This window comes from Pelecanus crispus, chromosome 2 (genome assembly GCF_030463565.1).
Source record: "Pelecanus crispus isolate bPelCri1 chromosome 2, bPelCri1.pri, whole genome shotgun sequence".
Lineage (NCBI taxonomy): Eukaryota > Metazoa > Chordata > Aves > Pelecaniformes > Pelecanidae > Pelecanus > Pelecanus crispus.
Window position 1 is genome coordinate 144754797 of NC_134644.1, and position 20861 is coordinate 144775657.

At 38.4% G+C, this 20861-nt stretch overlaps 1 protein-coding gene across 1 annotated transcript in view; it reads left to right on the plus strand.

Moving 5' to 3' along the window:
• Positions 1-20861, plus strand: part of RALYL (RALY RNA binding protein like) — a 195693-nt gene that overhangs the window by 162320 nt on the left and 12512 nt on the right. The window contains exons 4-5 of the mRNA XM_075705072.1: positions 14945-14992; positions 20488-20651. Coding sequence (XP_075561187.1) covers positions 14945-14992; positions 20488-20651 — 212 coding nt within the window. The remainder of the gene's footprint in view (positions 1-14944; positions 14993-20487; positions 20652-20861) is intronic.

Genomic DNA, 20861 nt, shown 5'->3' on the forward strand with positions numbered 1-20861 from the left:
TCTGCAATCTAAATAATTATTTTATGGTTCCTCTGTTTTCCTGGTCTTTTTCATTCTACACCACTTTCACACACACAGAAAAATACATATTGCACAGAAAACAGACTAATGCATTTGACCAAAAAAGAAAAGTATGTTCCTAATTCCGTTCACTTTTATTAGTAACAAACTCTACAAATATGCATCTTAATAAATTCCTTTTCCCCTCTCTGACCTTAATAACACCAGTAACAGTGTGCCTCATAATTGAGAAAGGCAACAGAGCATGAGATCACTTTTTTCCTCTTCTGGTTATTGTATTTGCCTTTCCCTTTTATTTACTCTCTGTTATTTCTGTCATCCAAGACTACCCTACCATTAGTAATTCTAGGAAAACAATACATATGCAAGTCATTTATGTTCTGGGTTAATGATGAACTATTCCTCAGTAATGAATATCTGTAGTCTCACCTATGCATGAGACAGGATGTTCTCCAGAGGAGGGAAAATGATGTGCTTGAGAATGTTTCTGAAGGAAAGTCAGGAGGCTGAAACATTCGGGGGGGGGATGAAAGGAAATAAACAGGGGTGCAGGGACATAAGAGTAGAAAGGAAAGTCCAGGGAAAAGGACTACACAAAGAAGCAAAAGGGAGGTATTTTCTTACAATGGAAAATGGAGGGAGGAAGGAAGGACAATGTTTGCTGGGTATGTAAAGTCACTGTGAAACAACACTATTTACTTCAAACTCACTGCCCAAACAGTGGTCACTGATCCCGGAGTTACAGAAAACAGTGCTCGGAGAGGTCTGTGGTAGCACAGTATTCCTATATCCTATTTCTGAGGTATCAACATAGCATTTTGGCCTGGTAGTGTCTATGGGCTTCTGTGAATATACACAGCTTACTGTAGCAGTCTGAGGCACGTGAAACAATTTCATAAATGAGACCTAGCTCCCTACTCACAACACCTCTGAAAATTGAGACAGTTTTTCACCCTTTGTATGGCTATTGCGATACAAAAGGCTTGCTTTATTTTCACGGGTTTCTGGATCATTACAAAGAAGTTTTAATTCAATATTTGCCCCTTGATAAATATATTGAAAGATATGATTTTGAAGTTTGAGGTTTCAAATTTCAAATTCCCTATCATGCTATTCAAATAAGTCAATCTGTATTTGCCCATTGCTCTTCTGCTTGTGTTGCTCTTACTAATTTTGTATAATAGTAACAATTGAAGCTCTTCTTAATATTAAGTTCTTAGTGTGCTAGGGCTTGTACAAATATTCAGAGAAGATCTGATGGCTGATCCCTCTGATTCCACTTTTGAAATCAGCTTAATTTTTTTCACTATCCAGTGAAATCTGAGATTGGTCCATCTGCCTAACATGTTACTTGCACTTGTGCTAGAAGAGAAAGGTGGGACAGCAGAGAGAAATGTATGCTTAAAAAAACAAACCACAGAAAGATAGACAGTACTGCTATGCTAGTTTTTACCTGAAAGTCCACTTCACTCCCTTCTGTAGTAATATAATTGGCAGCTCCTTGATAAATAGATTTCTTCTTTGGAGATTGACCACCCATGATCACAATAACAATCAGCAACTGGCCCTGCTTCAAAAGTTATTGCTCCACACCAGTCTCTATATACATTTGCTTTCTGAAATGGCTGGATACTTTAAACTTTGACATTCTTGTAAAAAGCCCCATCAAGACCACTGCCACAGATACTAATTTAGGTTTTGTCTCTTCCTATCTTTCTGGTTTTTTAAAGCAAAAGGAATAGATCAAAGAACAAAGTACTTGTAAAACAGGGCTAACCATGCTGCCCAACTGGCTAGTCTGAGTAAGGATGAAGAGAATTAGGGAGGCAGAAGAAAGAAGATAGTATTACCTAGACTTTTTTTTTAATACATATTTTTTGTTTGCAATGTAGAATTATGAAACATGTAAAAAGGGGCATGTTTTCCCTTCTATTCATGTGTTCTTACCACAGTATGTAAACACCCTTTCTGAGTTTAAGTGGGACCATCCTTTCCCTTCCTTGTCCTAGGTTTTGTGTTGAGGGGTAATGTACAACCCTAACAATGAAGGTTACTACTGTGAATAGTGATGGGAAGAGGAAAAGATTTTTTTCTTGATTCTATACCATTTTAAACTTTGATAATTTCACTAAAGTGTTGTGTCCCACAGAGAGCTGCATCACCAGAGCTGAGATCATGGAAGAAATGTAGATGTCCTCCAGAGAGGTTGTACAGTTTCCACCTGCTGAGGTTTCCAAGTATCAGGTAGTAAAGCCATGGCTGACCTGGTCTAGCCCTGGGTGTAGCCTGGTGGGTAGGAGGCTGAACCAAGGTACCTTCTAGAAGTGCTTTCCAGCTCTATGAATAGGCAGGGGAGCCACATTAGCTGTTGGACATATGGCATGTACAGTGGTACTTTCAGCCTCTGGCTTCCCTCTGTGAAATAGGGAGAATGGCCCATCCCAGGGTGTGAAGTTTATTAAGAGAGGAGGCAGTGCAGAAAGATGCACATCAGAGAGAAACGTTGCTGACACAGAGAAAACTGGAGCTGCTACTTCTCTCTCGTGTTTGTTAAAGGTTTTTTAAAAGATACTAAGCTTCAGGCTAGCGGTCATTGTCTTTAGAGTTGCTCTGTCAATAGCCTTGTGTATGATACTAAGGAACAACTCACACCTTGCCTTATTGGATCATTCAGCTATGCATCAGCATGCTGTGGCGTACCCCTCATTCGAAAGAAAACAAAATCAGGATTTGTCCTGATACTAGGCAAGCTTTCAACTAGTAAAATGAATCATATCATAGGTTGTTCTCTACAAATTTAGCTTAATCTGAGATCTGACCTCATTTGCAAACCACTTTTCAACTGTATAATGCCTTTACACACCTTAATTTGAAAAGAAGCAGGACGGTGTTTAGGGTCATATTCAGTAGCGTCTCTTTGGCCCAAACTGATGTTAGTTTCAAGAAGGGGTCTTGATTTTGGCCATTATTGTTTTGGTTTGGGCCTTTTCACCTTAGTTCCAAATATGAACTGCAGTTCAAAAGTAAACTGCAGTTACCCATTGAGTGTGGGGATTTTTTTTTTATCTCAGGGTCAGTCTGGGTTCTTATAATTCTTATCATTCTGCAGGCCAAAGTGCAACTTTGTCAACATCAGCCATACACACTCCTGTGGGCGTGTACACGCAGGTGTAACAGGTTGTAAGAATTTTGCTGATGACGTATGTAAAAATAAATAGAAATTAAGTCACATTCCACCTTGCCACTAGTGTGCTAAGATTTTTATTGCTAACAGTTTAATTACTGTGCTTCAATTACTTACTTTTATCTGTAAAGTCTTCAGCTTTGGTTCTGAATTCATGTAAGGATCCATTTTGTTCAATAAAAACAATTCCTTCACAACCACATACTAGAGTAGGATTAAAAGTTAGAGGGTGTGCCTTAAATGTGAAGTAGAAATAGAGTGGATCTGTCATGCATGACCAGCAACTGACAGTTTATATTGCTATGGTAGTGAGTTTATAGCTAATGCTAAAGCATTTGTTTAATTTAAAAAGTATAAACCCATTTCCAACAAATACAGAGTTAGTGATGGGTTTTTTTCTTTTCAGTTGCGTCTAATGCTTCACACAAAAACAACCTTTCTGAACTCTCTGATGCTTGGGTCCTGTAGTCCTTACTCTCAGGGGTAAGGATGGGAGGCTGAATCAGCTATCATCCTGTAGCTACTTTTGTCAAATATTTTCATAACCACTCAGCCACCAGAAAGTACTTGTAAGTCCCAGCAAATTAGGAATTTTATCAAAAGTAGTTATTTGCTGAAAAGTACCTACTAGGTATGGTATTGTTTATTCTCTTGCTGTCTAAATCAAGGAACAAAAACTACAGGTAGGTTTCCAGGCACGCTATGAACAACAATAGTCAATATGAAAAATTATCAACTTTCAGACTGCATCTATCCTATGAACTATTTGTTGACTACCTGAAAATAGTGAACACCTTCACAGAAATTAGGCTCACTACATAGAGGAAAACTGAAGCATTTCTCAAGTAATGTAATTCATCCTGAAGATCTATACATTTGATATACAAGAGGATATGGGATAGAAATGGAAGCTACATCTTCTGAGACAGTGAAGTTAGTGAAGCAAAACTGGAGGTCATTATTGTGGTTTATGTAGTAGTATTATGCCAAAGCATTCACATTTCTTTAGTAGAGATGGAGGAACCTGAGACATATTGAACAAAGCTTTGTTTCCTTGCAAAACTAATCTTCTTACTCACATATACACATATTAATCATGATTACATTTTAAATCTCAAATCAAATATGATTTGTTTTCAAGCAGGCCTTGTCTAGGTGTCAGTAGTTAGGTGTATTTCATATTCTGGCTGACACTTTGTAAGCTATAAAACTGTCTTGCTGTGTAGAGCATTCATAGAAAAATAACATTCCAGTCATGTAAGTCATATAAGAGTGAGTAATGGTAATGTAGTTTTGCTGGGAGAAGGCAAAAATTGTGTGAGGGGAGTTTAGCAAGAAGGTAAGGGAAGGGAAAGGAGGGGGGAGAGAGAGAGACCTTAACAGCTTTAATTCCTTCACAGTGTTTTGTGGTTTGGGAAGAGATGCTAGAGGCAATTCTGGGCACTAAATTGTTATGGTAGCTTAATTCAATAGACTATATAAAACCAAATTTAGTCTAAGAAGTGTCTGTATTGTTAACTTCTAATGTGCATTTCCCACAGTGATAAAACACTCAAAATGAAACTTTCTATAAATATTTACTAGCCCTGATGCATACTGGTGCAAGCAAAGCCCTAATCTGACAGGGACCGTGACTACATGATATAGGGACACATGCTAAACAAAATGGCAATAATGGAATCATAAAACTCCCCGAGCTCTCTTTTGTGCAGTTATTTTCTTAATATCTAACATGTTATGAAATTAATCTGTATGGAAGAGAAGAGACAGATATACAGATCCTTGTCTAAGAACCATGATGATTACTATATCTTAGTTAAGAATGATGAATGCCTTTCTAAATGAGAGCCTAAATGCATTAATATTTAATTTTTATATACATAGAATCATTTTGCCAGGGTTGATAAGACTAAAGAAACTTGTAAATGTTCTTCCCAAGCAGGATAAAAAATATTCTCAATTCTAGTGTTACAGCCATTGAATGTGCTATGTTATGCCCAAACATTAGTATTATGTTCTTTACAGACAATAACAACAAGGTAATGAAACTTGCCCACCTGCTGTAAGCAAGTTGTCAAAATGTGAGTCTGTGCAACTATTTCCTTGGAGCTTAATACAGTGGTATGAAGGAGTGTCCAGAAGTCCTGTAACATCCAGGGAGTGCAAGAAAGAAGATGAGATTACATAAAATACATACTGAATTCCCCAAATTTATTTGTGGGTTTGTTTTTTTTTTTTTTTTTAAATATAACAGAGTGTGGAACATTAAGTTAACATCAGTTATGCTACCAAAATGTTTGACAGAGATTACAACATGTGATTTACAAAATGTGACTACTGTAGTTTCAGGAGCTTAGGTTTGGGAAAAGCAGGTTAAACCTGAAGCCAAAAACATAACCTGATCAAACTCTACATCAGATATGCTCATCAAAAAATCTTGAATGAGGAAGAGAGGAAATGTTTAATACCCTGTATTGTCAGCTACCCTCACAGTGAACCAGGGAGTGGAGTAAGTCCTTATAGAGTGGATGTAACGAGAAAGAAATGTACCAGGCAGAGTAAAGCAGGAGGGTACCCAGACTGCACTGTCTTCTCTGCATGCCCGGGAAAGCAGGAGCACAACGGTGTAAGAAAACTTGAGAAAGATCCCTCCCTAAGCACAAAAGACATTCCTCAAAAAAGACAGGCACAGAACCTCAGTTCTTACCCATTGCAGATAGGAAAAGATGTCTAAGCTCCCCCCAGGGCACACCGTGCCTAAGGCACATTGCAGAGGCCAAGGGGCCAGCTTTGCAAGTCAGCTGAGACATTACAGCAGGTAAAAGAAACCCATATGGGGGGTTTCTAAGGGGAAGAAGGTCCTTTGGTAAGTGTCAAACAACACCTCTTTGCAAATTAGAAAAGATATGTAGAAAGATTTCAGCTAGATGATTCATACTCTCATCGTATCTGTGTGACAAGAAATCAGTAGCTCTACCATATGTCCAAAACTGTATAGGGAAACTGCAATACCAATACCATGACAAGTCACTAGGCTGTTTTGCCACATACTACACCCAGGTGAGTCATCTGGGACAAAAATCCCCTCTTTCCCTTATGAGAATGAATATAATGGAAAAATCCAGACGTACGTTTAACATAATTATATCTGATAGCTTGATTTCAACAGCTTTATTCTGGATTTCAGTGATGGAGTTCTGAGTGGTGACATTTGAATTCTCTTCTGTAAATCAAAGGTTCTTTCCACCATTATTTTAGGAAACCCTTTGTTTTGTGACTTTTTATTCCTTTACAGAAAATAAATCATATTTTCTTCACTATATATACAGAAAGTGGACACATGACCTTCTAGAGCTCTGAAGTATTAGGAGGCACAGATTTTTCAGGAACCAAGCAAAGTGTAGTCAGCACAGTTAGCACTGGTCTAGAGGATATACAACTGTCTATGTGATGCACAGCTGCCCTCCCCACTCATCTCTGGCAAGACTGGAATTGCATCTAGTCCTGTGCTCAGTTATAGAGGAATCTCCTTTGTATCAGATGCACTTCCCATATCCATTTACCATGGAAATTATTTCACAGCGGGTCAGGAATACAAGAGTGTTTTCTTAGATTCACAGTATCTGGTATTTCCATTTATATTGTAACTTCACTTGCAGAGTGCAGTCTTGGAAAAACAAGCAGTATGTCTTGTCTTCACAAGCCATACTCAGGACTGTGACAGTTATGGTGGCTTTCATGTCTCCATTTTGCTAGTTTAAAACTTGAGTTGCTCAATCCAATATAATTCAATTATATCAGTAAACTTAGTGTAAATGAGAACAGAATTAAATTTAATTTAAGCCTTCTGACAGTTTGAAAAGGGGAGAGGAAAGAATGTGTTGCAATTTTCTAGAAATATTTTTTTTCTTTACATAAACTCTGACATTGTCACATTGTAATTGGTTAATCTTTTGTGAGCTGTGTTTTTCTGTTTTATTCAGTGCTTCTAAGATGGCTTCTCTGAAGAGTACATAAAGTTTTCAGACATCTGTTTTTGTAATCTTAAGTGGCTAGTCTTTCAGCTCCAGTGCTACCACTGTGATTTTAATTTATCAATCTGCTGTTCAGTGAAATGCTGTAGAAACACTTTAAAGCCTAAACCCATCACTTATTCCTACACCTGTCAATGACAGTCTTCAGTACTTGTCAAACCAAGTTAAATGACACTCCTGCAATGTATACAATATCACTAATAAATTGGATAATCAATCACATGTGTATGGTTTGACAGTAGTACCTTGAATACACAGAATTTAAAACACATTTTTAAGAGGCAGGACTCATTACTCTTGTACTAGGAAATAAAATACCATAAGAACATCAAGAATTTCCCAGTCTCTTTATACAATTAAAAGACACCTTGGGAAATGGTTAGGCCACTGGTTAGGACACCGGAAATCTTTTTCATTACCTTACTATAAAATGTTCCCATGGGAAACATAAGTAATTGGAGATTACTTTAGATGACAGAAAAATAGTTTAACAGCAGGAGAAGAAAGTTCAGGGAGACATTGAGTAGATTTACTCAGGTTTCTTTACATACAAAAGCTACTATTTTGTTTCTAAAAAGCATCAGGCTAACACTGTTAAGCATAGACTGTCCCTGCAGCGACAGTAAGTAGTTTTTATTAGGAGTAACTCTAATACTGAGCACTTAGCTGTACAGAAAATTGTTGGAGCTAATTTTGCCTTGAAATCTCTGCATCACTTGTGCCCGTCTGGCTGCCATAAACAGCTCCCAGACCAGCTGATCCCCAGAGACTGAATATTGATCTTGATATCTTCGCTGTCCTGTGCTTCACGAGCTTTGCCTAATCCTCTACAAGAAGGAGTCTAAGTAACCTGATGATCTGATTATGTATATGCAACTTCGAATATTTGTGCAAGTTTTGCCTAAAATTCAGGTTGGAGAGTAAGTTCAAGAGTTTTCCCAAAATACACTTCATTGGGAAAATAGTTTTCAGGAGAGAGGATGAGGGTAAAGAAAGGATGTATCTGAAGACAGAAAAAAATACAGCCTAATCATACCGCAAATAAATTCTGCCTAGTGCCTATACAGAAAGATACTTTAATGGAAAATGAAGTACTGTCTGTCAGATATTTTATGTATACGCGTCTTGCTTGGACAAAATGTACCTCTTCAGATTAGATTTGCCAAAAACATCTCACTTTTGCAGAAAAAAAAAATCTTCCTTTACAGTACTACATTCCTTGCTGTACTTTTTAAAACTTGACTCCATAGTCCTCCCCCACCTCAGGGGGGGAACTATCTTGCACTTTTTAATTGAATGAATATGTAGAATTAAAATACAACTTTTATTAACTTATAGTTACAAAACTACTATGGAAATTAATCAGTAATTGAAATATAGAAATAGTAGGTTATGTTCAATCATTTGGCATTTTGGGACAAATGTTTGGGGATTTTGGTGGTTAGTTTTTGTTTTTAAGTTTACCTATTTGCCCTCATAATTGCATTATGGAAATGAATGTAAAATATTTCACTACTATCTGCAATTACTTTTCCTCTTCTGGCTCCCTCTCTTTTGCTGTAAACCTCCAAGAATATATTAATTGAAGGAATCACTAGCAAAATTTGTATTTTGACACTAAGTATGTCAGCAAAAAGCAGGCTCTGGAGACTATTCTCTTTCTCTGCAGAATATACAGCCAGAACTGCAGACCAGAAGTGTCCTTCCACTTTTATCAGCATCCTCAGCCTTGACTAAAATCAAATGATCTCTAAAGTAAAGGTGGGATTCAGCCCACCAATTTAATTCATGTCTTTGGGGAATGTAGGCAACCACCCACTGAAAAGTGGCCTGAAATCTCCACCTTCTTTTTCAATCGTTCATGAAAGTCATTGCCATCTGATTGATTTTCTAACAGGGAAAGTTTCCATCTCCCAATGCTTATTCTCTAAATCATCTAGTTACCCTCACCCACCCCCTTTTTTTAACATCACGTCAGTTTAGACTGATTCTCTTTTGCACTCAACAGGAACAATTTCTAGCACTCTTTTTACATGACAAGCAAAATGATTTTACAAGTGACTGGAATACTAGTTTCAGCCATTAGGTTGATATGTGCCTCCTAAAAAGAGTTTGATTGAAGGAACATTCCTTTTGTATTTAATATTTTTATCCAGCACTGACAACAGAGAAGCAATTGACAGTATAAATGGTGATAGTGCTGTGGATTGAATTAAGATACATTATGCTCGGTTTGTCAACATTTATGATTTACAAATACATCTCTGGACCTGTGGAAAGAAAAAGAGATATTAGCTAAGGGTGACTCACATGCAAGACAGAAATTCTTGTTGCCATGAAAATAACAAAAGCTACTTCTGCTCTGTTCTGTATTAACTATTCTAAAGCCAGAATAACTCCATTGAAGTCAGTTACACTCACTAACATTTGGAGCAAAGTAAATTAAACCAGGATGTGATCATTAGTTTCTAAAAATCTTTTGTGGGCATAGAACACAGAACACAAGAAAGATTATGCTGTCATAATATATTTTCAATATACAATATCATCAGAAAAATGAAAACATAGTAACATCCATAGGTTTATTTCAAAGATGCAGAAGCATAATTTTGCATTTGCCTGATTGACACACATGCAACTGCTGATGTGCATAGGAAATTTGAATATGTACAGACTATAACTCTGAAAATCTGGTCTTTGGGGAATCCTTTATTCTTCAGGCATACACAAGTTAAAGCAGGCTTAACGTTAAGTGAGGTGAAGCTAAAAAAGACAGCTCATACAAGATTGACTTGGTGATACTAGGTCAGGAAAAGGAACCGTGACTTTTGCTTAACAGAAACACACTATATTGATGAGTTTTCTTTGCCTCAATGTGAGCACTACAGTGTCTTTTACTGTCTTCCGTTTTAATAGCAGCATCATGCACCCACTTTTGTTGTTAATATTGCAGAGATGGCATATGTTTGTGGGTAAGTAATCTGCCTGTTTACAATGCCATTAGGAAACTGCTGACTCCACCAGTTCACAGGCTTGTTTAAACCTTTCTCTCCTTCCGACTTGCTGAGTATTTGGTATTCAATACCGTGTGAGTGATTTCCTGCAGCCTCCCTACACAGGTTGGTGGGTTGCTAAGGAATATATCTCAAGAGGTTAAGAGCCCTGCAGTCACCTTGATCTCAGTGCCAGTGATTATCTGTGCAATTTTCTGCTTCGTGTTTTATACTGCAGTACTTACCAAAGCTTATGTCTGTCCTTTGGCATGTATAAGTGTGAACAATTATGGCTGTAGATAGACAGATGTACTGGTCACTTTCACAGTATAATGTCTTTAACGTATTATTACAAATGAAAAACCATCATTTAACTCAAAATTTAAAAAAAAAAAAAAAAAAAGGAATGGAAAAGAAAAAAGCCAAGTGAGATCAGCTGGAGAAACAGAAGAGTTTTTTTCTCCTAGGTCATCCATTTTGGGTTCTTTCGTTGTCTTTGGTTCATAACCTTTTCAGTACACATGCAAGACAGCTGCTTCACAGCCAAGAGGACTAGGAACTGCCTTTATAAAACCCCAGACCTCTAAGGGTCTCACATGATGTCTTGCGTCACGAGCTGTTAACTCAGCAGTCACAATGAAGGACACTTAACCCCAGGAGCTACAGCAAGTTGCCGTTGCGTTACCTGTGCTGCCACAGCTGCATGTAGAATTTCAGGGAGGGAGAGAGAGACCCAGATCATGGATATAGAGAAGGAGCCACATCAAAATTTCCCAAAGCTTTAAAACCACCCTCCTTTACCTGTCTTATTCCATAAGGGTTAACACCTACAGATAAGGTCCTACAGTGCCATTCCCCTTCTGTTATTTTAATAGATAGCATGCAAGGATAAATGTCTTTCCTCCATGACCAACACCTGAAGTCAGTCAGCTTTCTTCAAGGACACCAAGTAATGGGAAAAGGAAAAAAGAATTGAGCCTCTTGCTCTGTTGAGAGCTCATAGCAGCCCATCCACTTCCAGCACCTCTGGGTGTTATTCCTACCTTGAGGGTGAAGTAGCTGTTGCCACATCTTTGCCAGTGGTCCCAGATAAGAAGTTCCTGTATATGCAGAACTGGCTCTTTCCCACTCCATATGAATGGTACTTCCACACAGAAGTGCCTTTTGCCAGTGGGGAGAGATCCCAAATGGCCTGTGGGGAAAGTGACTCCCTCCCCATAGCCTGCTGGAGTCCCCAACACCTGTATCGTGGCACATGGGACTTAATTAACAGAGATGCCCTTGAGTTGTGATGATTTCACTTACAATAAACTCAGACCAGAAATGTAAGCAAATCAGCTCCTGTTAGCTTGTCAATTGTGCTAGCAGCTTGCACAGTTAGAAGCCACAATATGTTTGCACCTTGTATCCCAGCCACAGGGTCAGTCACCTTTTGGCAGAGAGGTGGGTAAGAAGGACAAATTGGATAATGTTTGCTGCAGCTAAAGCCATGTGTATGCACGTTTCAGAGGCTGACTGTCATGCAATATACAAAATACCTGCAGTTACCACTTATCTTGGTACAGTGCACGCTACTGAACTAAACCATACAAAAATGCAAAGCTCCTTAACTTTAAGGTTAGAGGCAACATCTGTAGCAGAGCTGTTTAGATAGCTTCAGCTGTTAGACACTATATGAAAACTGCTGGGGTTTCTCCGGGTGAAAATTAAAGATGTAATAACAGTATCAGCTGCTTCTGAAGCAATGAAATATTTTTAAAAGGTAATACAAGCAATCCATAAAAATTAAGAAGAATTCATAGATTACACTGCCATGTGATAACCAGACTCCAAAATGTGCTTCTACTTTTTCCTGGTCCCACAGATAAGCATTAGACCATGTGGGTTGAAACTATCATTTGCAAAGCTGAAGAAACATAAAGAACCAAGTTCAGTTTCAAGACAGAAGTTACCTGAGCAGGGAACAGAGCAAAAGAATAAAATTCTTAGGGGCTGACTGATGTGCAAAACTGCTTATCTCAAAAGAGAAGTATTATCCAAGATGTTGCACTAAGTTGAAAAACAAACAAACAAAAAATTATAAAACACATTTTTCATCAATATAAAAATATTCTACATGAAGAATGCTGTGTGACAGGATCTCCTCAGTGGCACAGTGACAGAGTGAGAGCAGAAGGTGGGGAACAAGAGAAACTGTTGGTTCCCACACCAGAAACCCTTTTCTGCGTTTTGCCTACCCATAACCTCTACTGCCTACAGCTACCCTCATCTGAGGAACTTGTGAGCCTTTCCCAACCACTCAACCCTCTCTCAAGCCTACTGATATTTTTCCCTAGCACACTCAGATCTCTGCCTGAGACTTCTCTCCCTCCTGTGCCCATCAGTGCCACAATTCCTGGGGATGGCTTTGAGCCATCTCTGTCATGGCATTTGTATATGAAAGTAAGTTCCACACTCTGAAAGCCCAGTGAAGGGCCAGCAGTCCTTATTGTGTCCTATGGGCCAGAGTTGAGTTGTCACAGAAAAATATAGCTGCCCTTCAGCCTTAGTCGAGCTGGTGCAAAATGAATTACTCTTCATCAGCTTCATGGTCTTCAACCTTGAAAAACTGAATTCGTCTGGTCTTTATGCAAATTAAATTAATGTCACTCCAGGTGAAAGGTTTCATGTGACAGGCCTTTTAAATTTAATCTTTTTTCTTCAAACTGTCTGTTATCTTCTACTTAGAAACACAAATTGAATACTAAGTATGGGCTTATTGCAGCTATTAATCATTTGGCTAAATAAAACCACTAGCAAACTGAATAGCTGTAAATAAAGTAATAGGTCTGCTACCTCTTAGTTCCATGTAGACTGACTATGGAGTGAAAGACTAAATAAGAGCTGTCACATAGTTTAGGGAAAATTTTGCTAGTTTTGTGTTAAGACACAGAAACATGATGACTCTACAAGGTTTAACTTGTATATAGAAGTATAATAATAACTTCTATTATTACTTAATGTTATTTTGCTGCCTCTGCCACACACAGATTACCTGTTGCTGGGTTCTAGTCTCCCAGGGCTGTTTTATTTAATGAGTGTTTCATATAAAATGCATATAGGGCTTTCTTTTCTCAAATAAATTACCAACAGGACTACAGTTGCCCTTCTCATGTGGCGAGTCTCATGGTCTTCACTGCTGATCCAGTATTATGTGGGTAGACAGTACAACTTATCACTAGAATTTTGGGCACTTGCATCCAAGGCAGATGTTGCAGAAGTGGAAATTGTTCCCTGACCTCCTGCTTTTTTGATAGATGTTTTTGCCAGTTGCAGACATGGGAAAGTGCAGCCTCTCAAAATCAAAAAAACTGGGATGAAATGATTACTGAGGTAATTTAAGCCTGCCAACTCTATTTTTTCCCCCTTTTAAGTGGTCAACGTCTGACACTTAACAAAGGGAAGAAAAAGGGAAAGAGGCATTATGTGATGAGGAAAAACAAACCCAAAGAACACTAGAATTCTTGACCCACTTTTCAAATTATGTAAAAAAAAAAAACAAACCTGAAGACATTTTGCCCAATGTTAAAGAGCAGAAATTATCCAGAAGTCCTTTCCCTGTGAAGACAAAGTTAATTAATAAGTAGCTACCATCATTCATCTCCCTTTATTTTCTATGAATGTTTTCTTCTGTGCTTTGTCCTTTCTAACTCTCTCCTTTCTACCTTTCTGCTTTCTTATGTAAATCTTCTCCTTTTTTGTGATACTTTCTCCATGCTTCTCATCCTTTAGCATTCGTAATTGTCCTTCTCAGGCAAGTGAAAAACTTGGGGTTTGTGTTACTAATCCTTCATCAGGCAAAGTACAAATCCTTTGTGACTTCCATGCAGATCATTTATTAGCTCTTTGGTTCTATTTTTGTGGATGTGTGAGACAGATAGATTTCATTGCTATTTCTTCACCATAAAGGTAGAAAGTTGCTAATGGAATGCAAAACTAGGAAGATCAATCTAGGATTGACTTTGCAATTGACTGCTCACAAACAGTTTTCTCCTAGACCTTTGTAATTTCCTACCTGTATTTGTTTCCCTTGATGGTGCCTTTCTTTTTGCAGATTGGTGTGTATATTCCCTTCTGAACCTGAGAGGAAAGGCATCTTTGTAACTTTATTGCTTGCATCATTCATTTTCCTAACTTTTTTCCTTTTCTCTTTATGATGAAAGAAGATTTGGAGAACTCAAGGACCAACAGTCCAACCCTTTTCATGTTTCTCATAAATCAAATTAATTGTGTTATGTCTGCTCACCTACTCACTCATTTACCAGTCTTTCATGTATTTAACAGTCTCCCTAGTCCACTGATTATACTATGTTAACCCAGCAAAGAGGGCTTCAGTGTTAGAGTGCTCACTTCATTTGATCACTCAGAGAATTACACTATAATGATCTTCTAATTACAGAGCTGTCACGCTGTGTTAAATCCTTTCTATATGTGCTGTCAACTGTTTACACTGTTGTGCTTGCCCCAGACTTCACATTTCCAAATATACTACCATGACAGCTGACAACAGCAAGACAGACATAATGTACAGTGTATGATTGAGGAAAAGAAGTGGAAGGACTTTGAAAAAGGGCTTGGAATGTGAGAGTAAGCCAATATTACCACAAATGTTTTAATCAATGTGTATTTTTCTATAAACCAGTTCATTCTTGTTTTTCTGTGTTTTTCCACAGTGGTTATGTCTTTGATTATGATTACTACAGAGATGATTTCTACAATCGGTATGTGTGGTTATATTTTTGTATATCATACACCATTTCTACTGTTTGTTTATAATGTAATCACATCATTTGGTTAGACAGGTCTGTTCTGATTTTACATATTATTCATTTCATTATTTCTATTGTATATCAGAAGAAGACTATTTGAATACATCACAAACAGAGAAGATTACCACCACCAAACGTATGCTTATTAAACAGCTCTTTTGGTCTTATTCTTCTCTGAGACCTTTTGGGGCATTTTGTGTGCTGAACAGTTTAATGGTAGTTTAATTTCTCAGTGTTTCTTCCTACAGAATTCTTCCAGGCTGATTGTCACTGGAACATACAGCAGCTGTAAAATTCTTCAGTATGATACTTGTGTCGTTGTCTTTTCATTCATGTGTATGAAAAGATGTAGAATGACTCCTGAAAAATGTGTCTTCCAAGAACATTTAGAAGTCTAGAAGGGTCTTGAGGGGAGCAGGACCACAATTTGAACAATATGTGTGTTTCTATAGGAGTAAAAGAAGTGTGGATACCTGAGCAATTGGAGACTTGTGCCTTGAGTACATACACACAGCCTATCTCACCACTGTGGGAATTTATTCATTCAGACGCAGCAGAATCACCACAACACAGGGTTTACATGTGTCCTGGTTTCAGCTGGGATAGAGTTAATTTTCTTCCTAGTAGCAGGCACAGTGCTGTGGTTTGGATTTAGTAGGAGAAGAATGCTAATAACACGCTGATGTTTTAGTTGTTGCTAAGTACTGCTTATGCTAGTCAAGGACTTTTCAGCTTCCCATGCTCTGCCAGGTGCACAAGAAACTGGGAGGGGGCACAGCCAGGACAGCTGACCCAAACTGCCCAAAGGGCTATTCCATACCATATGACGTCACGCTCAGTATATAAACTGGGGGGGGTTGGCCGGGGAGCAGCGATCGCTGCTCAGGAACTGTCTGGGAATCGGTCGGCGGGTGGTGAGCAATTGCATTGTGCATCACTTGCTTTGTATATTATTATTACTATTATTATTATATGGTTATTATTATCATTACTATTTTACTTTATTTCAATTATTAAACTGTTCTTATCTCAACCCAGGAGTGTTTCTCACTCTTACTCCTCCAATTCTCTCCCCCATCCCACCGGGGTAGGGGGAGTGAGCGAGCGGCTGCGTGGTGCTTAGTTGCTGGCTGGGGCTAAACCACGACAACATGGGTGACCACAGATAACCAACCCATGATGCAGCAGTGTTGTGTCTCTGCATTACAGCAGCCTGGTTTAGCATACGCCAAGTGAGCCAGAGGAAAACAAAACATTGCTGCACCAACCTCTTCTAATCTGAGATTTTGTTTATGTAAAGCAATGGACAATATCAGGGGAGCAGTTTACACCCCAAAGTTAAGTTACCATGCTGTCATGGTTTAGCCCCAGTCAGCAACTAAGCACCACGTAGCCACTTTCTCACTCCCCCTGCCCCGATGGGACGGGGGAAAGAATCGGAGGAGTAAGAGTGAGAAACACTTCTGGGTTGAGAGAAGAACAGTTTAATAATTGAAATAAAGTAAAATAGTAATGATAATAATAACAATATAATAATGATAATAATAATAATGATATACAAAGCAAGTGATGCACAATGCAATTGCTCACCACCCGCCAACCGATACCCAGACAGTTCCCGAGCAGCGATCGCTGCTCCCCGGCCAACCCCCCCCAGTTTATATACTGAGCATGACGTTACGTGGTATGGAATAGCCCTTTGGTCAGTTTGGATCAACTATCCTGGCTGTGCCCCCTCCCAGTTTCTTGTGCACCTGGCAGAGCATGGGAAGCTGAAAAGTCCTTGACTAGCGTAAGCAGTACTTAGCAACAACTAAAACATCAGCGTGTTATCAGCATTCTTCTCCTACTAAATCCAAACCACAGCACTGTGCCTGCTACTAGGAAGAAAATTAACTCTATCCCAGCTGAAACCAGGACACGTGTACTATGTACCTTTCTACTTAGAAACACTTTAGGAAAAATTTAGAAACAATGGGTTTTGGTTTTGGTTTTTTTCCTGGGGTTGATTCAATTCAAGCCACTAGTTTTGTTTTTGCATGTACATGACCATGCTCACTTGTCACTTTAGCTCTGGCCACAGAGCTAAAAATAGTGAGCTATAAGCATATGGAGCAAAAGCCATCAATGCAGTTTAATCCTGCTCAGTCCAGCCTTGACAGTAGGAGCAGCTCATATCCTGTAAAAAGTTAACTTCCACAGGCTTGTGTTTACTTTCACTAAGGTTACTGCTCTGAATTTCATCAGTGGATTTGTATGTTTTAAACAGAGCACTGATTCTGATCTATGCCACCTGAATATTAAAGTTATGTGTCTTTAGTTTTTCCCTTAATTTTGTGTATTATGGGTAGCACAAATGAACTATAATGGTTGCATTTCCACAGCAAAATAAATACTTATGGGGCTTTAAAGATTGTTTCTGTGGAACCTTGTGTCTATCTTGGTGGTTGTCTCATGGAAAACCACTGACCGTGAAATGTGTCCATAATCTATTCATTAGTATAACTTTCTGATTTCAAACTCTTTCAGGATTAAGATAGCAGAAGTTTTTTGGTCGAAAACCCAGATATGAGGTTGGCCTCACAAGGCTGGACTTGTTGATCTGTTGACATAAAAAGTTTAGGAGCTTAAGGGTCTCTGTTAGATCCAAGTTAATGGAAGTGGAAGATGAAAAGCTCTGTATGGTAGTAACGGAAAAGAAAATCCAATGGGAAGTTCAATGTACTATCAACATGTTTATAGGAAATATAAATTAAGAACTATAGTCATGATTCTTTGAATTTCTGAACTTCTGAACTTTCTGAATTTCTGTGTTTTATCCCAAACCATAGGTCTTGTTTTCTAATATTCACTAATTTTCCAACCTCCCTGAAGGGAGAAAACACCTATCTTACCTTGACTAAAGCATTAGTGGGATCAGAAAAGAGTGACAATAATGGTTAGTGCTGTAAAATAAAATCTGTATGAAGACAGATTGCCAGGATCAGGACTGCACAATTTATAAGGGCCGGTGAAAGAAAAGGTACTATTATATGCACATTAGTGATTATTGGGACAAAGAATTGCTTTAGAACTGAGCATTTCTGTTTATCATTTTTATATTGCAAGCACAGGGAAAACAAGCAGGGTACTTCAAAACTGACAAAAGGAAGCATTTTTTTAAAGAAATCATATCATTGAAACATGTAGAACTTGGTGCAACAAAATACCAAGCCCAAAAGCTTTGCATAATTTAAAAAATAGAAGTAAGAATAGTAGTATTAGATAACAGTCCTCTTATGTATTTCAAAAAAGGAAGCATAGTTTTGCATTTCACTACATTATCCAAACATGAACTATTGGAAGCTAGAAAAAAATCACCTTTGGAGGAATAATTGTGTAATGACTTTTTGCATAATAGCTTACAGTTCTTCTGAAACATTTTGTTCCAGTAATGTCAAATGGGAGATTCTGACCAATCAGCAGATCATCCAATATGATAAATAATGAGTGACAACAAACAATAATATTTCTGTTATAAGTCCCAGAAAGGTTTTAGAGTTCATCTTCATACACAATTGTTTAGCTACACTCACAACGGCCAGATGTCATGGTTTAACCCTACCCAGCAACAAAGCACCAAACAGCCACTCATTCACTCCCCCTGCCCCGGTGGGATGGGGGAGAGAATTGGAAGAGTAAAAGTGAGAAAACTTGTGGGTTGAGATAAGAACAGTTTAATAATTGAAATAAAATAAAGTAAAATAGTAGCAGTAATAATAACAATATAATAATAATCGTAATAATATACAAAGCAAGTGATGCACACTGCAATTGCTCACCACCCGCCAACCGATGCCCAGTCAGTCCCCAAGCAGCAATCACGGCCCCCCTGCCAACTCCCCCCCAGTTTATATACTCAGCATGACATCATATGGTATGGAATATCCCTTCAATCAGTTTGGGTCAACTATCCTGGCTGTGCCTCCTCCCAGCTTCTCTCTGGCAGGGCGTGGGAAGCTGAAATATCCTTGACCAGCATAAGCAGTACTTAGCAACAACTAAAACATCAGTATGTTATCAGCATTATTCTCATCCTAAATCCAAACCACTGCACTATGTCAGCTTCTAGGAAGAAAATTAACTATCCCAGCCAAAACCAGGACATCAGTAAGAATATCCAAGGCCACAGAGTTCAAGTTCAGTGAGGGTGACAGGATGTCTGCAACACATTTTGTAGACAGCAGTGAAAAGGAGGGAGCTGGTCATATTGTCTGTAGGATTATGGTACAGACAACATTAAGGATCCTGGGATTTAAGCATTAGGTGTTTGCTTGCCAGAAAATGGGCTAGAAGACTTTCTGCTTCCTGTTCAGTATGTTGTTAGACACTGTGGTGAGTGAATTACTGTTTCTTGTGTGTCTGTTTTCAAATGTGTATCTATCTGCCCAGCTGACAGTAGTCAGAATTATGAAAATTAAACATGCAGTTATAAATTTCCATAATTACTAGTTGCAAGTATCATTTGAAAGAAACTCGAGAATATTTTGTGAGAGTGTTGCTTTTCCCTCTACTTCAGTCTCTGAGCTGGAAATCTTAATTTTCTGAACTTTCTTCTCCTGACCTGTTGTATTCAGAGCCCATAGCTTTTATGTTCTAAATATATCTGTAGCTTTGATTACCTTTTCTACTGCCTTTATTTTCTTCTATGCAGGTTAGTTAACTGCTGTTGATAACTGTGTTTTTAGGATTGGGGTATTCTGTTTGGAAACACTTTGGTTGTATAGCATCTTTTATTGACTGTAGTGGTAATTCTCTGAATATCTATGTGCTACAGTGGCTTTGGTTTGAACAAGAGTTTTTATTAGGCATGCTTGGTTATTTTAGTGATCCTATACCAATTCATTCTTCAGTAAAGAGAACATATGCTGGGACCTCTTTTCTATGCATTCAGAAGGACATACAAGTCCCTCTCTATAAAGACTCTTTTGCTATTTTACAGACTGCAGGGTATTTCTTTATGGTGACGCCTGGCTTCAGAAAAGTTAATTTCTTTTTCTATCTATAAGGATAGCAGATAGAAAACTAGAATTTAAGCCATGCATGTAATAAAGGAACTGAAATGTCACCACAACAAAATGTACGGCGTTAGTTGTGTGCAATGAAATGGTGTGGACCTGTGGAAAACAGGTTATGCATTTTCCATACTGCAAATAAGAGAGTCCCATAACACATCCCTCATGCAAATTATGCAAAAAATCTAAGCTATGCACTGGTCTGTGACTGAAATCCGAATATGGCACTTAATGTGCCTAGGTCCTTGAAATCTAATTTGACTGTGATATAAAGTGATTATGGTTTCAGAGGGTAATTTTCTCAAAGATAACATGAAAATTTAGTTGACAGGGCTTCCATGACATGAAATCACAAAAGGTTTTATGGATTCCAACTGATTTAATCTTTTCTAGGTTGTTTGATTACCACAGCCGTGTTCCCCCACCACCCCGTGCAGTGATTCCACTGAAGCGTCCTCGTGTGGCTGTAACAACAACTCGCAGAGGCAAAGGGGTTTTCTCCATGAAAGGAGCATCACGATCCACCTCAAGTGGGGCTTCTTCCTCAGGATCCAAATGTGAGTTGCTCATATCAGTTGGATATTATTGAAACAATGATCCTAGTAATTTCTGCAAGCAGACAGCTTCCACTATATAGCTCTGTTGTAGTTATTTCCTACCCTCAGCCTTTAGCTTGAAAAACTGGTTTGATTACCAAAGCTGCCATGCCTTTCCTGCAAGTCAAAGAACACAACGATGTGACTTTTGAAGGAAATCCCTTCCACAAC